Source organism: Neocloeon triangulifer, unplaced genomic scaffold (genome assembly GCF_031216515.1).
Source record: "Neocloeon triangulifer isolate White Clay Creek 2 clone unplaced genomic scaffold, ASM3121651v1 ptg000013l, whole genome shotgun sequence".
Classification (NCBI taxonomy): Eukaryota; Metazoa; Arthropoda; class Insecta; order Ephemeroptera; family Baetidae; genus Neocloeon; species Neocloeon triangulifer.
Window position 1 is genome coordinate 6,529,367 of NW_026775555.1, and position 16,132 is coordinate 6,545,498.

General features: G+C 45.5%; 1 protein-coding gene across 3 annotated transcripts; it reads right to left on the bottom strand.

Moving 5' to 3' along the window:
- Nucleotides 1-10: 10 nt before the first annotated feature.
- LOC132198971 (unconventional myosin-XVIIIa) lies at nucleotides 11-16,028 on the bottom strand. Of its 3 annotated transcripts, XM_059623326.1 has the most exons (19): nucleotides 15,875-16,028; nucleotides 15,192-15,706; nucleotides 14,836-14,898; nucleotides 14,602-14,763; nucleotides 13,558-14,082; nucleotides 13,014-13,460; nucleotides 12,588-12,939; nucleotides 12,294-12,453; nucleotides 11,932-12,082; nucleotides 11,476-11,805; nucleotides 6,694-6,822; nucleotides 6,395-6,628; nucleotides 5,494-5,613; nucleotides 4,442-4,836; nucleotides 3,889-4,012; nucleotides 2,787-3,102; nucleotides 1,563-2,062; nucleotides 540-1,129; nucleotides 11-301 (listed from the first exon to the last, which is right to left on the bottom strand). In XM_059623326.1, the coding sequence occupies exons 2-19, from the start codon at nucleotides 15,702-15,704 to the stop codon at nucleotides 226-228; spliced, it is 5,187 nt and encodes a 1,728-aa protein (XP_059479309.1). In that variant the 5' UTR covers nucleotides 15,705-15,706; nucleotides 15,875-16,028; the 3' UTR covers nucleotides 11-225. The 3 variants fall into 3 exon arrangements, with proteins under 3 accessions (XP_059479309.1, XP_059479308.1, XP_059479307.1); XM_059623325.1 differs by lacking the exons at nucleotides 11,476-11,805; nucleotides 11,932-12,082; nucleotides 12,294-12,453; ... (5 more) ...; nucleotides 15,192-15,706; nucleotides 15,875-16,028 and adding an exon at nucleotides 7,257-11,414; XM_059623324.1 differs by lacking the exons at nucleotides 11,476-11,805; nucleotides 11,932-12,082; nucleotides 12,294-12,453; ... (5 more) ...; nucleotides 15,192-15,706; nucleotides 15,875-16,028 and adding an exon at nucleotides 7,062-11,414.
- Between the last annotated feature and the right edge of the window lie 104 nt (nucleotides 16,029-16,132).

Consider the following 16,132-nt stretch of genomic DNA (forward strand, 5'->3'; position numbering starts at 1 on the left):
ATAATTGAAATTCAAGAACTTTTTTAACATAATCGCAACAACAAATTGCTTCTTGTTTATTCATGTGCACTCATTCTACATGATATTTATTCCAGTTCATTTGATATATAATAGTTTTGCATTTTGATAAATAATACGCGGGGATTTGTCATTCACTCGATCCATGACCAGACAAGTACATTTACATCTTCATTTTAAGTGAGGTGCTCATCGAAAAACTACAGCTTAGGCATGAGATTCGTCTTTGGAGTCAGTCAAGTGTCCTACGCCATCTCCAGGGTCACTTTGTCCCTCGGGAGACCTGAAAATAAAATTTTTTTCATTAAAAGAAAATGGGATAGTTTTTGTTGAATGCTTGATTTTTGAGCTGATATTAAAAATAGTAAATTATCATGATGCCAAGTCATAAAACATAAAATCTTGATTAATTTTTTGCTATTAAACTTTACATATGATTGAAATAATTCAATAATTATACTTTTTGGTTCTAATTTTTTTTGTAATGCTAAAATAAAATTTGTAAAAACTGAAAATTTTACCTGCAAGCAAAGTCGAGGAATTCTTGCGATCCACCGACAGAGTCAAGCAGCGATTCAATGGACCCACTTGATTCCGAACCCAGGTCCTCCGAGTCGCCAGCCATGGCCGCCTGCAAGTCTTCAATTCGCTGCAGCGCCAGTCGGAGATCAGCTCTGGCCGTGGCCGCCTCGGCCTCGCACGTCTCGACTCGCATTTCCAGCTCCTTCCTCTTTCTGATTGCCTCAGCCTCCTTAGCCGCAACACTCGCCTCTCGTTCCCTGGCCTCTCGCAATTGGCGGGCCGCACGTCGCGCTGCGTCATTGGCGGCCGTTTCCCTTGCTCTGGCCGCCTCTGCCTCAACGGCCACTTTTTCCGCCTGCTCCCGGAAGCGGCCACACTGCGTTTCAGCCCTGGCCCTTGTGGTGGCCTCCAACTCGAGACGAGACTCGAGTTCTCTGATTTTGGTCTCCAAGCGCCTGGCCGTAAGACCAATGGTCGTTTCACCCTCGGCCGCCTCCAGACGGGCTGACATTTCAGCCACTTGCTCTCGAAGGGAGTTTCGCTCAGCTTCTAACGCTGCTGCTGTTGCAGCTAATTCAGTAGTAGCCGCCTAGAATTATTAAAAAATGAAATATAAATATGTACACTTTTAAATGATTCTATTTCATAATTGATAAATGATAAAAATTGATGGACGCATTAATACATTTTCTCATTTTTTGCTTCATTTATTTTGTGAAATATTGAATTGTCAAAAATTATAATATAACAATTTATTTAATTAATTAAACTAAGTTTAAATATTGCATATTTTAAGACAATTTTTGCGTAAATTTTAACCAATAATAGTTTTTTTTTTTTTCAAATAAATTTCATGAAACAGAATCAGAATCATCAATTTTTTTAGAATTATTTTTAGATCCTTCTTGCTGATTATTAGTGGAAAAACAAGCTGAAGAAAAAGAGATTTTTCAAATTTTTTTTAAACATTGAAAAATTTAAGGTTTTACACCAATAATAATTGATAATTTGTATAAATTTACCTGTTCAATACTGATCTGGGCAACAGAGGCTCTGTACTTCTTCAAAACCTCAGCCAGTTCCTCCTCGTTTTCCTCCAGCTGGCCCACAACCTCTGTTTTCGATCTGACCGCGGCCGCCGCCTTGTCCTCAGCAAGGGCCCTGCCTCGTTTCTCCTCTTCCAACGCTGCCTGCAGCTCCCTGGCCTCCGACTCGGCCGTCTGTCGCGCCTTCATGGCCACAGCTCTGGCCGCCTCGGCATCCTCCAGTTGGTGTCTGAGGGCGCGCAGTTGGCCGCGGCCGCCTGTTTCGTCCCGTTGCCTCTCCAAGAGACCGTGAGCGTCCCTGAGAAGGGCTTTGGCGTGTCTCAGCTCGCGGCGCAGCCTTTGGATCATCTGCTCGTCCTCTGGGGCGCGACCTCTGGCCACCTCAGCGGCCTCGGCCAATCGTCTGTCCAAGTCGTGCTTCTCTCGAAGCAGCCGAGTGCGTTCTTCGTGCTCAGCTTCCAACTGGCTCTCCAGGGCTGCAATCAATGCATTAATTAATAATCAAGAAAATTAATTTAAATTAACAATGCAATGTAACAAAACTGAATTGTTAACTCAATAGTAACTTATTTGTTTTCAATGTTTATCTTGTGTTCTGCTGATGTTACGGCTAGTTTTTTTTAATTAACATTCAGCAGAAAAGAAAAAAACAATAATATTTTGTAAAAAAAAAAAATTGATGAATCCGGTTTTTCATAAGTATTTAATGTTTGAAATAAAATGATCATGCGGTTGTCTTTCTATAAAAATTAATTAAAAAATAGACAGTTGCAAACTCTTATATTAATAGAATAAAAAATATTTTCTAATTTTAGAAAATTTGATGGTAGTGAATCAAATGAGAAAATGTTTTGAGATAAGATGTCAGTCAACTTTTATGAAACAAGTCACTCATTGTTTGTTTTAAATTTAGACTACTTAATATGAATTTTAAATTAAATTACACAAAAATTGTAACTCATGGAAACATTTAAGAGTTTGATAATAAATAATAAAAAAATCAAATAATTTTAGGTTTGTTTATCAGGCGTTAACTGACAGATTACCATCAAAATATTTTAAAAATTTAAATTAAAATAAAAAAGTAATTTTTGAGCAACAGTTGAAGTGCATAACCGCACTCTCAGAGATAAAATCGATCTTTTAACACGCTCCAGTTGTTTCCCACAAAAAAACCAATCGGCCGGTCCAATTGCTCACCTCGAACTTTCTTCTGCGCGTTGCCGCGGATTTCCTCCATCTCGTCGTCTCTCTGGCTGGCCTCTCGTTTGGCCTCCTTCCGCTGCTGTTCGAGGCTCATCTCGAGGCGCACCTTGGCCGCCTCCAGGAGGCCGACTTGGCCCGCCAACTCGTCCAGCTCCTCTTCCTGCTCCTTGACGCGTCGCTCGAGGGCATGCTTGGACTTGCGAAGGGCCGCGACTTCCTCTTCGGCGGCACCGCCGAACGCCAGTTCCTCGAGTTCGCGTCCGAGGGCGGCCACCTTCTCGTCGCGCATCTCCAACTCAAGCCGGCACGCCTGAAAGGCCATGGCCTGGTCACTAACAGATCAACGCACCGACACACACTCAACAACAACAGACACACAAAGAGCTGCCAACCTCAGAGACTTGAACGCTCGAGAGGCGGCCAGCCGGACGGGCGGGGGGAGTGCCAAGCCAACTATACGCGCTCTCAGGTGAGAGGCAGGTGAGTGAATGCGTTAATGGGGGAGGGCGCTCGCAACTCGTGCAGGAATGAATGAATGAATGGGTGAGGCTCCGTATTATGCGGGTCGAAATATTATCATTACAATGTCAAACTTAAATGCAACAGTAAATTTAAAGAAATTAAGGTAAATTTTCATTATATAAAGTGTTTATTTCAACCAAAAAATGCAATCAATAATTAAATAATTGTTATTTTTATAGTTTTTATTCCAAACAAAGAATAAAGATGTTTTATTAATTCTTAAGTCAATTTAAAAATAAAATGAAGATTGCAAAGTAATTTTTGTAAGAGATGAATAAATTTCAAGTTTGGACAAACAAAGAGAATTTTTACAATGACTGCCTCTATCGGTTTTTGGTATTATTATTTTACACACGAATACGTTAGCGCGTACCGTTCTTTCAGCGACCGAGGCGACGAGCGGTGGGAATTTTTAATAACTCAATTATCAAAATAACGGAATTGCGTAATTAGCGAGCACTGCATTCTCTCCCGATCGGAACTTTGGTTGTTGGTAATTAATCAGAGAAAGGATGGGAGACAGAGAAGTCGTTGACTCGAGGGAAACAATTAAATGTGAAATAATATAACTCACAGCCAGGTTTTGTTCGGCACTTGTTTTCTCGGCCGCCATCAAGTCCCGCTCCCGCAGCGCCTTTTCCTTGCTAGACTTCTCTTGTCGCACGGCCTCCTGTAGTTGGTGCATTTCGCTATCGAACCTGTACGATAACAACCACAGGATTATTCAACTCTTCCGCTGTCAAAAAAACCCAAAGCCATTTTTTTCCATAGAAAAGCAAAAAATATTCATAACAAACTGCTGAAGAAGCAATTCAATAGGAAATTTGTAGTTTTTTTTTTATAATTGCTGCTGATTGAAAGGATGTGAAAATAATTTATTAAATTTGATTATTTAATAATTATTTTGATGATATTTATTTATTCAAATAGAAAATTAGAATTAAAATTGATTTGGATTTCAATCAAAATAATTAATCAAAATAAATAATTAAAAATTAATTAAAAAAATTTAGTGTATCTTAGTTTAAAATGAATGAATTATTTAATATAATTAATATTTATTTATTTTTATAATATGCATAAATAAAATTTTTTTAAATTATATCAGAATAAAAACCATGTCATACTTTTTCTGTCTCTTCTCGAGGATGGTGTTGCGTGCGCTCTGTTCCTCAAGCATGAGCCTCGTGTCGTTGTGCTCGCCGGTGACCCGCTGGGCCTTTCGCTTCATTTGCGCCACGACTTGACGCTGCTCCTCGACCTCCTCGAGTGCGTCTGCCACTCTTTTCTCGGACGCCTTTCGCAGGGCCATCAGCTGGTCCTCGTGCGCCTCCTGTTGCTGCTGCAGCTGCCGGCGCAGTGCGGCCGCCTCCTTCACGGCCCTGTCGAGCCGCTGCTTGAGGTGTTCGTAGCCGCCGTCCTCGTCCTCGCCAGACGTGTGGGAGGCGTCGTCGCTGGCGCGGCACATCAGGATTTCCATCTCCAGCCGCTGGCTCGCCTCCCGTAACGAGCTCTGTTTCTCCTGCGCCAAAACACCGTGCGAAATTTAATTTCACGCCTGATTTTGCTTGCATTTTGACTGTTATGTTCAATTAATATATTTTTTAGTATTCTTAGGGAAAAAATTAAATTTTTTTTACTAAAATATCATGATATTTTTTTCACTTATAAAATAAAACTGAAAAATCAAGATTTATTTAGTTCTGAAAATTAATAAACTGAAATTTTTCAATTTCCCAAATTTCAATGATCAAAATGGAAATATTAAAAATCCTTTTCCATGGATCCAGTTCAATATGTTTGCTTGGCACAAAAATATCATTTCCATCTATATTAAGCAACCGCTATAACTCTTATGTGCGACAGGTTGCATACTGTCGACATACAAAAACCCATAAAACAAAACGTTTACTACAAAATTTGCGTTCTTCAGTCGTTCGAATAATTTGCAACAGTGGCAATATTTCACCACTCACTGGCACGGCTCTGTAAACATAACGTTTTCTCTCATTCTTGACGTAAGAGCCGCCGAACGCACCAAGCAAATTTACACTGGGAGCAAAAAAAGATAACCGGGACATCAGTCCGTTCCAAAAATATCCGCGCATGCAGCGCGACCGACACCCGATATATCATTTTAAACAAACGATCCACACATAAATTAAGAAAACAAACGTACCTGTGCATTTTGGAGCTCGTGCTGGAGGCGCGATCGCTCGGCCGACTCGGCTTCGAGGCGCTCGGCGGCCAGATGGGCGGCGCTCTGCTCTTCGGCCAGGGCCACGGTCAGCTCGTTCATCTGCGAACGACATTTGGGACGCGTGAGGGCGGCCGTTCGCGTCAGGAACTGGCCCACCTTGGTGGTCAGGTAGGCCGAGGGCGTGCTGGGCTGCTTGTGGGCCGCCGACGGACGCACCGAATGCGCCAGTCGGCGCGGAGGCCCGTGCAAGCCGAAGCGCAGCTCGGCCGAGAACACGACAGGGTCCATCATGGAAAGTGGACTGGACGCCGGCCAAGCTCTCAGAGGCCCAGCACGCCCACGCCAGTGACGTTTTCGCAAGGGAGATGATGTAGTAAAAATGATGAGGGGCCGTTTTAAAATACAAACTTTGACCCAGGTCAAGATTCGCATCATTTATGCTCGTTTTATTTTGGTTCGTTTGTTTGTCTTTTGAAATTTTAAATGTTTTTTTTTTTTTTTAAATATATCCTGAAGTTTATTATAATTGGTGGTGGGGAAGAAGACAGTGCTTTCTTCTTCCCTCTTAAATTGCGTAAGCGCCGGCTATTAATAAACAATGTGAGACGCTCCGAGCGCGGCATTATTGACAAGTGGAGATAAAAAGATGTTTTTATGACTGTTGAAATATGAGCAGCGCATGTGTGAGTCTATAAATAATCCAATGTATCCGTTTTACCACGCGTTTCTCGTTTAATTTTACTACTGTGATAAAAGAAAATTAATAATCAAGAATAAACTTCAAACGCTCAGTCCGATACTTAAAAAATTATAATTGTAAATATTTCTGAATATTTTGGGTTCACAGTTGATTAAACTAAAATATAAAATTTTTACATACCCTGGCTTCCAATCTCTCATTGTGCTGCTTGAGTCTGAGCTTCTCAGCTTCCGATTTGTCCAAACGCACTCGCATCCCCTCGAGTTCTTCAGTTTGCTTCCGCAACTCTTCCTCGGCTCGGTGCACATTGAGCAGAGGCGCCACTCGCACCAGCAGACGCCACCAGGGCCAATCTCGGACTTTCAGGAAGCGACGCACGTTCCTCTGCACGCACCTGACGGCGACTTCTTGCACCTTCACAAAAAGATCAACAAGTTAGTCACGGAACTAAATAAAAATATTCTTATTCATTTACTAACCTTTCTCTTCTCAAAACGCCTTCTGGCCAAATAACCCTTACAACGCGCTTGGAGTCTGGTAACATGGTCCTGCAACTTTTCGTCTCGCTGAGCCTCTAGTTGCCCCAGCACTCCGGAGCGGAAGAACACCTAAAGGGTTAGATTTTGTTGGTTAATTTTAATTCCAGGTCTCCAATTAGTTTATTAAACTCTTTATTTAACTATCAATTAATTTGTTTTAATTTAATTAATCGTTTTAAAAAGCACTTATTTATCTAAAAGACAATTTAAATGATTAATGAATTTTATTTGGCCAAATTTATATGATTTTTATTCTCCTCTAAATCGATTGTGATGTTAATTATGCGACAGACTACTCCTCCAATCACCTGCATCTCAGTGAGGTAGCGCGTGTCACCCACTTTGCGCCCGGTGTTGGCCACCACCAACCCTATTCCGCCCCCGTCAGTCCCTTCAACCTTCATTTTAGCGGCTTCCACCTGTTCCAATTTAGTCGCGTCTTCAACCTGCTCGACTTTAGTAGGGGTTGCGTCTTCCACCACCGGTTTTGGTTCGGTATTTACTGTCTCTGGGGTCTGCTCCTTGGCCGCCCTGATCTGCTCCAGCCGCTTGGACACCCTGTCGACGATCGACTCCGGCCGCGGCGGCACCGCGCTCTGCTCCTCTTTGTCCAGTTTTTGGCCCAGAACCAGCTGCCCGCGAACGGTACTTTCCGTTGCATCTCCGACTTTTTCACTCAGAACGACCTCCTTCGTCTCGATCGTGGTTTTCGCTTCCTCTTTAACTTTCGAAGTAATAGTCTTGGCTGGACTTTTCGAAGAAGATCGGCGGACGGGTCGCGCATTGTTTTCATTAACTTTTGCCGAAACTTTATCCCCCGAAGCAGCGTCTTTTCGCGCTTCTGACGCAGCGTCGTCTCGCTTTGTTTCACCGACGGGTTTAGTATTAATTAGGCCTGAATTAGTTTTTTGCGGCTCGCTTGAAGGGCCGGTTGTTTCTTTCTTGGCGGCACATAAATCAGGTTTAACAGCGTCAGCGACCGCAGCATCGACTTTCGCAACGTCTCCTTGCAACTGCGGCGGAGTATTTTTCTTCAATTTCACTTCTTCGGCTCCGTTTTTCAAAGGGGACGTTTCTCTTGATTTGGGACTTTTCTCTTTTGTCCCGTTCGTCTCTTTCGTTTTGATTGAGCCTCTCCTGCCGGCTTTCGCCTCGGGGCGGCTTTTCACGGTTCCCACGCTGCTTCTTCTTTTATTTTCCTCGGCCTTCCTCAGCACGATTTTGTTGAAGACCTCGCTGAGTTCGTCCGACTTTGGCCGCGGCTGCGGGTCGGGGGTGAACGGCCCGCCGCTCTTTGGCCTCGGCCTTAGCACGCCGAAGCCGATCTTGGGCGCCGCCTGCGTTGGCTGTTTGCCCGCTGCTAATTTCGTCGCGTCGTCCGCTTTGATTTTCTTATCGGCATTGTTCACTTTGCCACCCGATTGAATTCCGCACGCCTCGCCGTTTCGCTCGCCCTCCCCGCCGTCAACTCTGTCCTTTTCGCCGCTTGCTTTGGCTGTTTTTTCGCCACCCGGCTTTTTAAAACTGCTCACCCTTTTCACTCTGGTGCAATTGTCGCGGTTACGCGATTCTAATTTTACCGCCGGCTCGGACATCATTATTTCCCCGTCTTCGTCGTCTTTGCTCTCGGTTACGAGGAAACTTTCGATCTTCTTCATCAAGTGGTCCTCGTCCACCGCTTCATCCTCCGTTTTGGGAATATTCGCAAGGTTTTGCCCTTTTTCGTTTGGAATTTTCGGTTCTCCAGTTTTGGTCTCTTCCGGCTGGCCGCTTTCGGCTTCTCCGAGTTGCTTGACCTCCTCTCGAGACTCTTCTTCCGCTCTCGGGGGCTCGACTCGATCTGATACAGCACCGCTTTTGCTTTCGGCGGACAACGAGATAGTGTTTTCTTCTTCTTCCGCGGCTTTTTCTTCTAATTTTATCGCCGGCGGCGCGCAGCTCGGTTCCGCCTTCACTTCTTCGGTGGGCGCAGGTTGCACGGCATTCGCATTATTTATATCTGACGCGTCGGCCAACGTCACCTCTGTTGTCTCTGATTGAACTTGCTGTGGTACCTGCGCCGCTTCGATGGCTGCGGGTTTTTCCTCGGCCAATTTGTGCTCTTCTGGCAGCGATTCTAATTTTTGCGTGGGCACACCGATTGGTTGTTCAATTGGCACAAAATCAGATTTTTCTTCCAAGACGATCGCGATTTCATTTACGGTTTCACATTTAAATTCCAAAACAGGAATCGGAATAATTTCTTCTAGATTCGAGGTCGCTTGTGCGGTTTGATTATTGCTCTCCAACACAATAGCTGTTTTTTCTACATGATTAGGCACATTTTCAATATAATTGCTCGTTTCTGCTGAAGTCACTTCTGTAGACGGAGCTTCTAAAGAAGGTGCGAGTTTTTCTGACGATATCTCAATTTGGTTTTCTTGAACGGGTTTACTCTCTTTTTCTAACTCGGGAGCTGGAACTGCATTTTCTAAACTAGGCACTTCTACTTTTTCAGACAATAAATTAGTTTTATCTACTTTGGAAATAACAATTTCAGGGACTAAAGCGATATGAAGAGTGGGCAAATTTTGAGTTTCTAGTTTCAACGTACCCTGTTCTCCTAATTCACAATCAGGGGCTAAAATGGTCTTTTCTACAGAACTAGGCACTTCTAATATTTCTGATGTTTTATGATCTATGGGCGAAATTAGAATTTCTTCTACCTTCACAACTTTGTCTTTTTCTAACTCCGGTACTGGAACTGAATTTTCTACATCACCCGGCACTTCTGCTTTTTCGATCACAGTATTTAATTCTGCGTGATGAGCCTCGTTTTCAGGCACACTAGCGTTCTCCGCTGCGATGGGCACTTTTTCAATTGGCACGTTCGCGTCCGCACTTGTTGTTTGCGGCGTCTCTGGCACACGCTGCTCTTTTTCTTCCTCTATCGATGGAGCAGGTTTAATTTCACCGGCGGCTGCTTCGCTGGGGCTATTCGCAACTGCCGCGACAATTATAATGTCCCGCGGGCACGATTTGTTTTCTGTCGCCGCGTCGTTTACCTCTTTCTTTTGCTCCGCGATCACTTCGCAACGACTGGGCTCCTTTTTCGCGACTTTATCTGGCTCGATGGTTGCGACGCAACTGCTGGCCACATCTTTGTTATCAACTTGCTGCGCCGCCTCCGCCTCTTCAGTCTTTTCTTCTTTTGTCTCGGCGCTCTCCACCTGAAGTACAGGTTTATCCGTTGCTTCTTCTCCCACTTGCGGCTGCTTGTCCGGTGGGCAGCAGCCTTGCCCTCGGCTCGCTTCCGCGCTCTCTTTATGGGACGCGCCTTCCGCCTTGCCTTTGAACTCGGCGATCGCCAATTTGATCTCCGAGCTGATCTTAAGCAGCTTCTCCGTCTGATCCTCGCCGGCCGGCTCGCTCCTGACCGCCTCGGCTGCTCCCTTTTGCGGCGCGACCGCGACTGCTTCGACTTTTTCGGACTCGCCTATCGATATTGACTCACTCGCTCCCTTCACTTTTGCATTTGAAATTTCCACACTCGTTTTTTCAGCGGCGTGCGACTTTTGCGTCTCCACCTCCGTCGCGACTTCCAATTTGGGAAGCGGCTCGGGCGGTTTATGCAAAGCCTGCTCGTTGTGATTGTTCGTTTTAATTGGCTCGGCGGCGGGCGGCTTCGGAGCCAGTCGCTTTTTGCCGTGATTGATTCTGGCGGGGCTGGATTTCGGCTCCGTCTTTTTCACGGCACCCCCGTTACTCTGCGAACCCTCGACTTCATCCCTCAGTCTTTTGACTTCGTCCTGCTCCTCCTCGGGCGGCACCGAATCGCTCTTGACAGACTCGGCGTCCGCGGCAGGTCTTTGACTCCTGCGGCGCTCCTTTTCGTAGCGCGCCTCCACGATCTCGTTGATCTTGCAGCTCACCCGCTGACCTTCGTCGCCGCCGCCCACTCTGGTGCTCTCGATGCTGAACACCTCGCGGATCAGCTCCTTGTTGTCGAGGATGATCTGGCCGGTGCGCATCTTGCGCACGTCGGCCTCTTCCTCGTCGGGCGCGGGGCCCCGCGCGGGGCCCAGCAGGGCGCTCAGCCGCCGGAACATGAGCAGACAGCCGAGGTAGAAGAGCAGCACCGCGGCCAGCAGAGGAGCCGCCTCGTCTGCTGGCTGGCGCGGCCGGCTCATCACTGATGATCTCGCGACCCGGCGCACTTGCAGGGGGCGACACCATCAAGGCCGTCCACTATTTCGTCGCCTCGGGCCACCATCAGATGGACCAAGCACCACGTGAGCCCACGCTCCGTCTTCCTTCTCGTCTTGTTTACCGCGATACACTGCCGGCTTGTTTTCCTCTGATGAGCGAGTGAGGCGTTCTTTTTACTTTTTTCTCTCGCATTTCGCTCGCAGCGCCTTTTGTAATGATACGCGAGCGGTGATCAGAATGGCGTTTGTGTTTGTGTGTGCGGACACATGAGATGAATAAATAAAAAGGCACCCTACGCAACAACAACTCCGTGTTTGGCGTCATGTCAGCAGATACGTGTGCACCAGCGGCCACAATTGAATGAAAAATGGGATCGTTTTACTACTTTGAATTTATGAGGCTGTAAAAACCGCAACTTGACGCCGCCTTGAAAGCAAACGCGGGTTCCTATTCAGTGAATCTATGAGAGAAAACAAACTGGCCAAATAACAGCTCTGCCCGCAGAGACTAAAACAAATTAAATTTGAAACTCACTTTGGTGAGGCCGATTCGCCACTGGCTTTCCTCCAGCCACTCTATTGCTGTCAACGTCTCCTGGACGGCCTGGCGTTCGCCGTCGCTGCCCATTGGGCTGGTGGGTCGCTCGACCAAGCCCAGCAGGCCAAACTGTCTGCGAAACTCTGCCAGAGGAACGTTGTCTGGGAAGCCCTGCTTGTACAGACGGGCGGCTGGAAGCACCTGACTTCCTCTCAACTGGGATCGCAAAAGGGCGACATCAATATCATCACTATCCTGAAGGTCCTTGGCAACTAAGCAAACTATAAAACGGGGACGAGCTCTGCGCAGAGTTTCTATTAACACGTCCTAAAACAATAAAACACTGCTCAGAAATTTGAAAATATAGTCTTGAAAAAAATTATGATTTTTCCGTTTACTTTTTTTAATACAATTACTATTATACAATTTTTAATTTACAAAAATTTTACTTACTGATTGAGCAAGCATGGTTCGAACAGAATTGAGGCGGCCGGGCCTTGTTCGTCGAACAGTCAAGGTGCCATCCATAAGCCCACCAGGCAACAGTGTCGACGCTGGTCCAGCAGAACACTTAGCAAATGAACTCATCTGCCTGATTGTCTCTCTGTTGAAACCAAATACGTTAGTGTGGCGGCAAAAAAGGGGGCAAAAAATTCAACTGCATAGAAAGTTGACACCTCATGAAACCAGAACTTTCGTTTTCACTTTGTTGTTTCGCAAGTATTGGTTTTCACACGAGGTCAGGAAGATAGGGATTAATAAAAATATCAAGTTTCAGCCTGGTTTCAGCAATTAGCTACCGACTGCTGACTTACTTGTTGGAATCCTGCAGAAGTGTACCCGACACTCTGGTCAACTGACTCTCCTTGGCCTGCGCCAGCCACTGACTCGTGTCGTAAGCTACGCTGCATGTGCCGTGCAAGTGGTTGATTGTGACTTCATTGGCCCCAGTGCTCCAGGCCATTCTGCGGCCATCTAAAATTAGATTTGGAATTTATTTATTAATTGATGAATGGAAAAAGTAAAATTTTATTAGATTTTTTATAAAGTTCAATTGTTTACTTTTTGTATTAATTTTTTATTTTTTATACATGATTTTAACTAATCACCTTTATCAGTTTCTTTTGTAAGCCGCTCTATAACAGTGGCCTCGCTGGTTGCCGCTTCCTCCAGTTGTCCAAAAACGGCAGTTTCTAAAAGATTAGCCACCCCTGTTGCGTCCGCCTCTTCGTCGATGTCAACTGTCACTTCCTCATTATCGTACAATTGCATCGGGCCCTGGATAGCGGTTTCATGCCACAAAAGATGCAGCCTCTCTGCTAAGTAATTGTGGCACAACCCTGACCATCCCTGTGACCCACTTGTTTGCAGACCAGGCGCGTCCAAAAGTAATAAGGTGGCTGAAGTATTTGTTTGGCGACTAAGACCTCTATTGATTAAAGTAGCAACCGCATGAAGCACCTGAGAAAATAAATAAATAAAACGTTAATTTCAGTTTAACAATCATTCATTTAATTATTTTTTTATAGACTAACCTGTCCATAAAGACCTGCAGCAGCCTGCGTTACAGGTCCAAGGCAAGGGGCAGCGAACAGAGTACGCTGAAGGTCCTCCAAGCTCAGGCCCAGCAACTGGGCAGCTGTTTGAGCACTTTGAGGTCGGAGGAACCTGGTAGTCGCCTCACCAGCCGCTCCCAGATGCAGAATGGCCGCCAGCACCGTCCACAGAGAGTTGGCCTCGACTTCCGTAACTCCGAGAGCTGTGAGGGCAGCACTAAGTCTGTTGAAGTCTGCAGTGGCTCGAGGTCGTTCCTCGGGAGCAGCAGAAGGGTCGACAAGAATGTTTGGAAGAGCAATCAGGGCGTCGAGACTAAGTTCTCGACGAAGTGGTCCCTCAGCACCGAGTAAAAGGCGATAAAGTACATGGAATGCCAGGTCGTTTGCGCTGGAAGCAGCAATCCGAGTTTTTTCAGCAAGCAGGAGCTGGAAATTTATTCAGATTAAACAAAAACATCAAAATTAGGATAAAAATTAAATAAAAAAAACCTTGGATGGGCTTTGTGTGTTGTAGAAAAAATACCTGAACATTAGCAGAAGCAACCTGCCCACTTTGGTCCACATCAAGGCTGAACAAACATGAAACTTTGGTGGCGCTCGTCGAGGTTCCGCTTTTTGCTGTGCAAAAGGCCTCAACCACTGACGCCGCTGCGATCAGCCTATCCGCAGTCAGCTGGCCACCAGCCGCAGTCCAAGCAAGGAACTGCAGGGCATGTCTTAAACTAGTAGATTTTCCAGCACCTGATCGGCCCATGAAAATAAGTGCCTGGTCCCTCCTGGAGGCCAGCAGGGTTCTGTAAGCAGCCTGGGCAGCACCATAGACGTGAGGAGGCCACTCCTGTCCGCTGATTCCTCGGAAGTGCGAGGCCAACTTGTCAGAATAGGCCGCCAAAGGACCTTGAGGATTTACGATGAGGAGAGCAGGTCCAGCGCGAATGTGGTGTAGATGGGCGGCCGCTCGCATTCTGATGACATGCAGAGCGGCCGCCTCATTCAGGAAGGGCAGGCCGCTCAACTCCTCGGCCAAATCAAAATCAGGGGAGTTGGCCTGAAAAGATGGTTAAAGGATAAAGTGATTTAAAAAAATTACAGGATTTTCTTTTTTAAATCATGCTTGGTTAATTTTTCATGCTAAATTCAAATTTGATAATTTTCATCTGGACAGTAAAACTGATTCAAAAATTAGAAATGGAATTTTGTTAGTAATTTTAAAAATCAAGTATTAATAGCATTAAAATCTTTTCTTCGAGTTGTTGGAAACAAAAGTATGGGTGATTTGTAGGATTAATAGTTCAAATTCCATAGTTTAAAAAATGATTGTTTTCAAGATTAATGCAACATTGGATAAAAAAAAGTAAAATATTTACATAGGACAATAATGGTTCACAGCTAGAGAGGACAAACAAAAATTCTTGGGTAGTAACAAAAAAAAAAATGAAATAAAACCCAAACATAGTAATAGATCCTTACAGTTATTAAATTGAAATTTACCCCAACCTGAACCCTAAAATAATTAAGATAAGAACTTTACTTCCAATAAGAACTTCTTAATGATATTTCAAATCACCTTTTCGACATCATCTTCGTCTACGGTGGCTTCCTGACCGGTAGCCTGGATTATAACTCGCACAGCCGATGAATCTGGAGTGGTTGGAGGTAATCTGGTAACTTTTGTGTAGCCGTGCCTGTGAACAAGCCAGTCCCAGCTCGCTTCGTTGCCTCGCCTTGCCTGGAGGTCGCAAATGTATGCAAGAGCGTGAGTCACAAGTTGTCAAACATGTAAAAATTCTTTTGTGCTCACCTGCAAAAGTCGGCGACTGTTCTCCCTATTGCTCAATTCTACTAATTCAGGCACTGGTTGCACCTAAATAAAACAAAAATTAATTATATTAACAAACTTTAATTAACATATTTAAGAATAGTAATGACAAAAAATTTGATTATAAAAAAAATTGTCAAACAAATTTTTTCAGAGAGAAAATAAGGTTCAATTTTAATAATAAAAAATTAGTCAACAAAACAAAAGAATCATTTTGACTTTTACTTCCGTGAATAAATAAGTTTTGTTCTTCCTGGTATTATCATTTTTTTTTTCAACTTTTAATTGAAGCAAAAAAATGATTGAAACTAATTTTGAAATCAAACTGAAACATTTACCGTGACAGTGACTGCATGTCCACTGCTTCTAATCAGCTGGATAACCTCGTCCCTGGTCTTATCATCGACCCTCTCGCCGTTGACAGCGACCAGACGGTCCCCGGGCAGCAGCCCACTGTCGTGTCCCTTAGCACCAGGCTCGGCAAGAATGACTGTCCGCCGGCCTGCAGACACCGCCCTCCGCAGCGAGAATCCAAAATCACCAGACGGCTGTCTGCGGATGACCAGGTGCCTCGGAGTCGGAAGAACCGGCGGCGGTGCCTCGGGCAGCGGCCAGTCTGCCTTGGAAGGAGGTGGAGGTGGCGGGCCTCGGGGGCCTCCTCGGCGTTTCGGAGGCTTGGGTGGAGGCGGCTGGTTGAGGGCGGCCAAGAAGTCTGCACTGTAGTCGGCGGTGATGCCGAGTTTGGGCCTCGGCGCCTTGTTGGAGCGCATCTTGGCCCGCACCTCGTCCAGCCGCAGCAGCTCCTCCGGCGTCAGCCGCTTCTTCTTCTCCTTTTTCATAAAGTTGAACATGTCTGCAATTTGAAAATCAACACGTCAGCCTAGGTCGTGCACGGCCCCTTCGGCGGCCTAAAGAAAGTGGGCCGAGATTAACGAGAAGGCGCCCGAGAACCGTTAACTGGTTCCGTGACTGATTTTTGCGCACCGATTTCGCCGAACGGCGAATTCGGTTCGGTACTCACTTCAGGTGCGATTCGGCCCTACTGCATTTCGATAGAAAATTCGGTCCGAATGGGGCACCGTCCGGGACCAAAACAAACACCAGTGTCAAAATCCTGGACGCCCCGCCCTCTGCACCTGACCGAGTGACCGCGCCGATGCTGCCACCTATGAGCACAAAACCGGTTCGTCGCAAATTTCTGCTCGACAATCGATTCAATTTGCGTGCTAAACGCGCGAAAATTTATTCACAACCGGTTTAATCGTCTTGCAGATGAGCA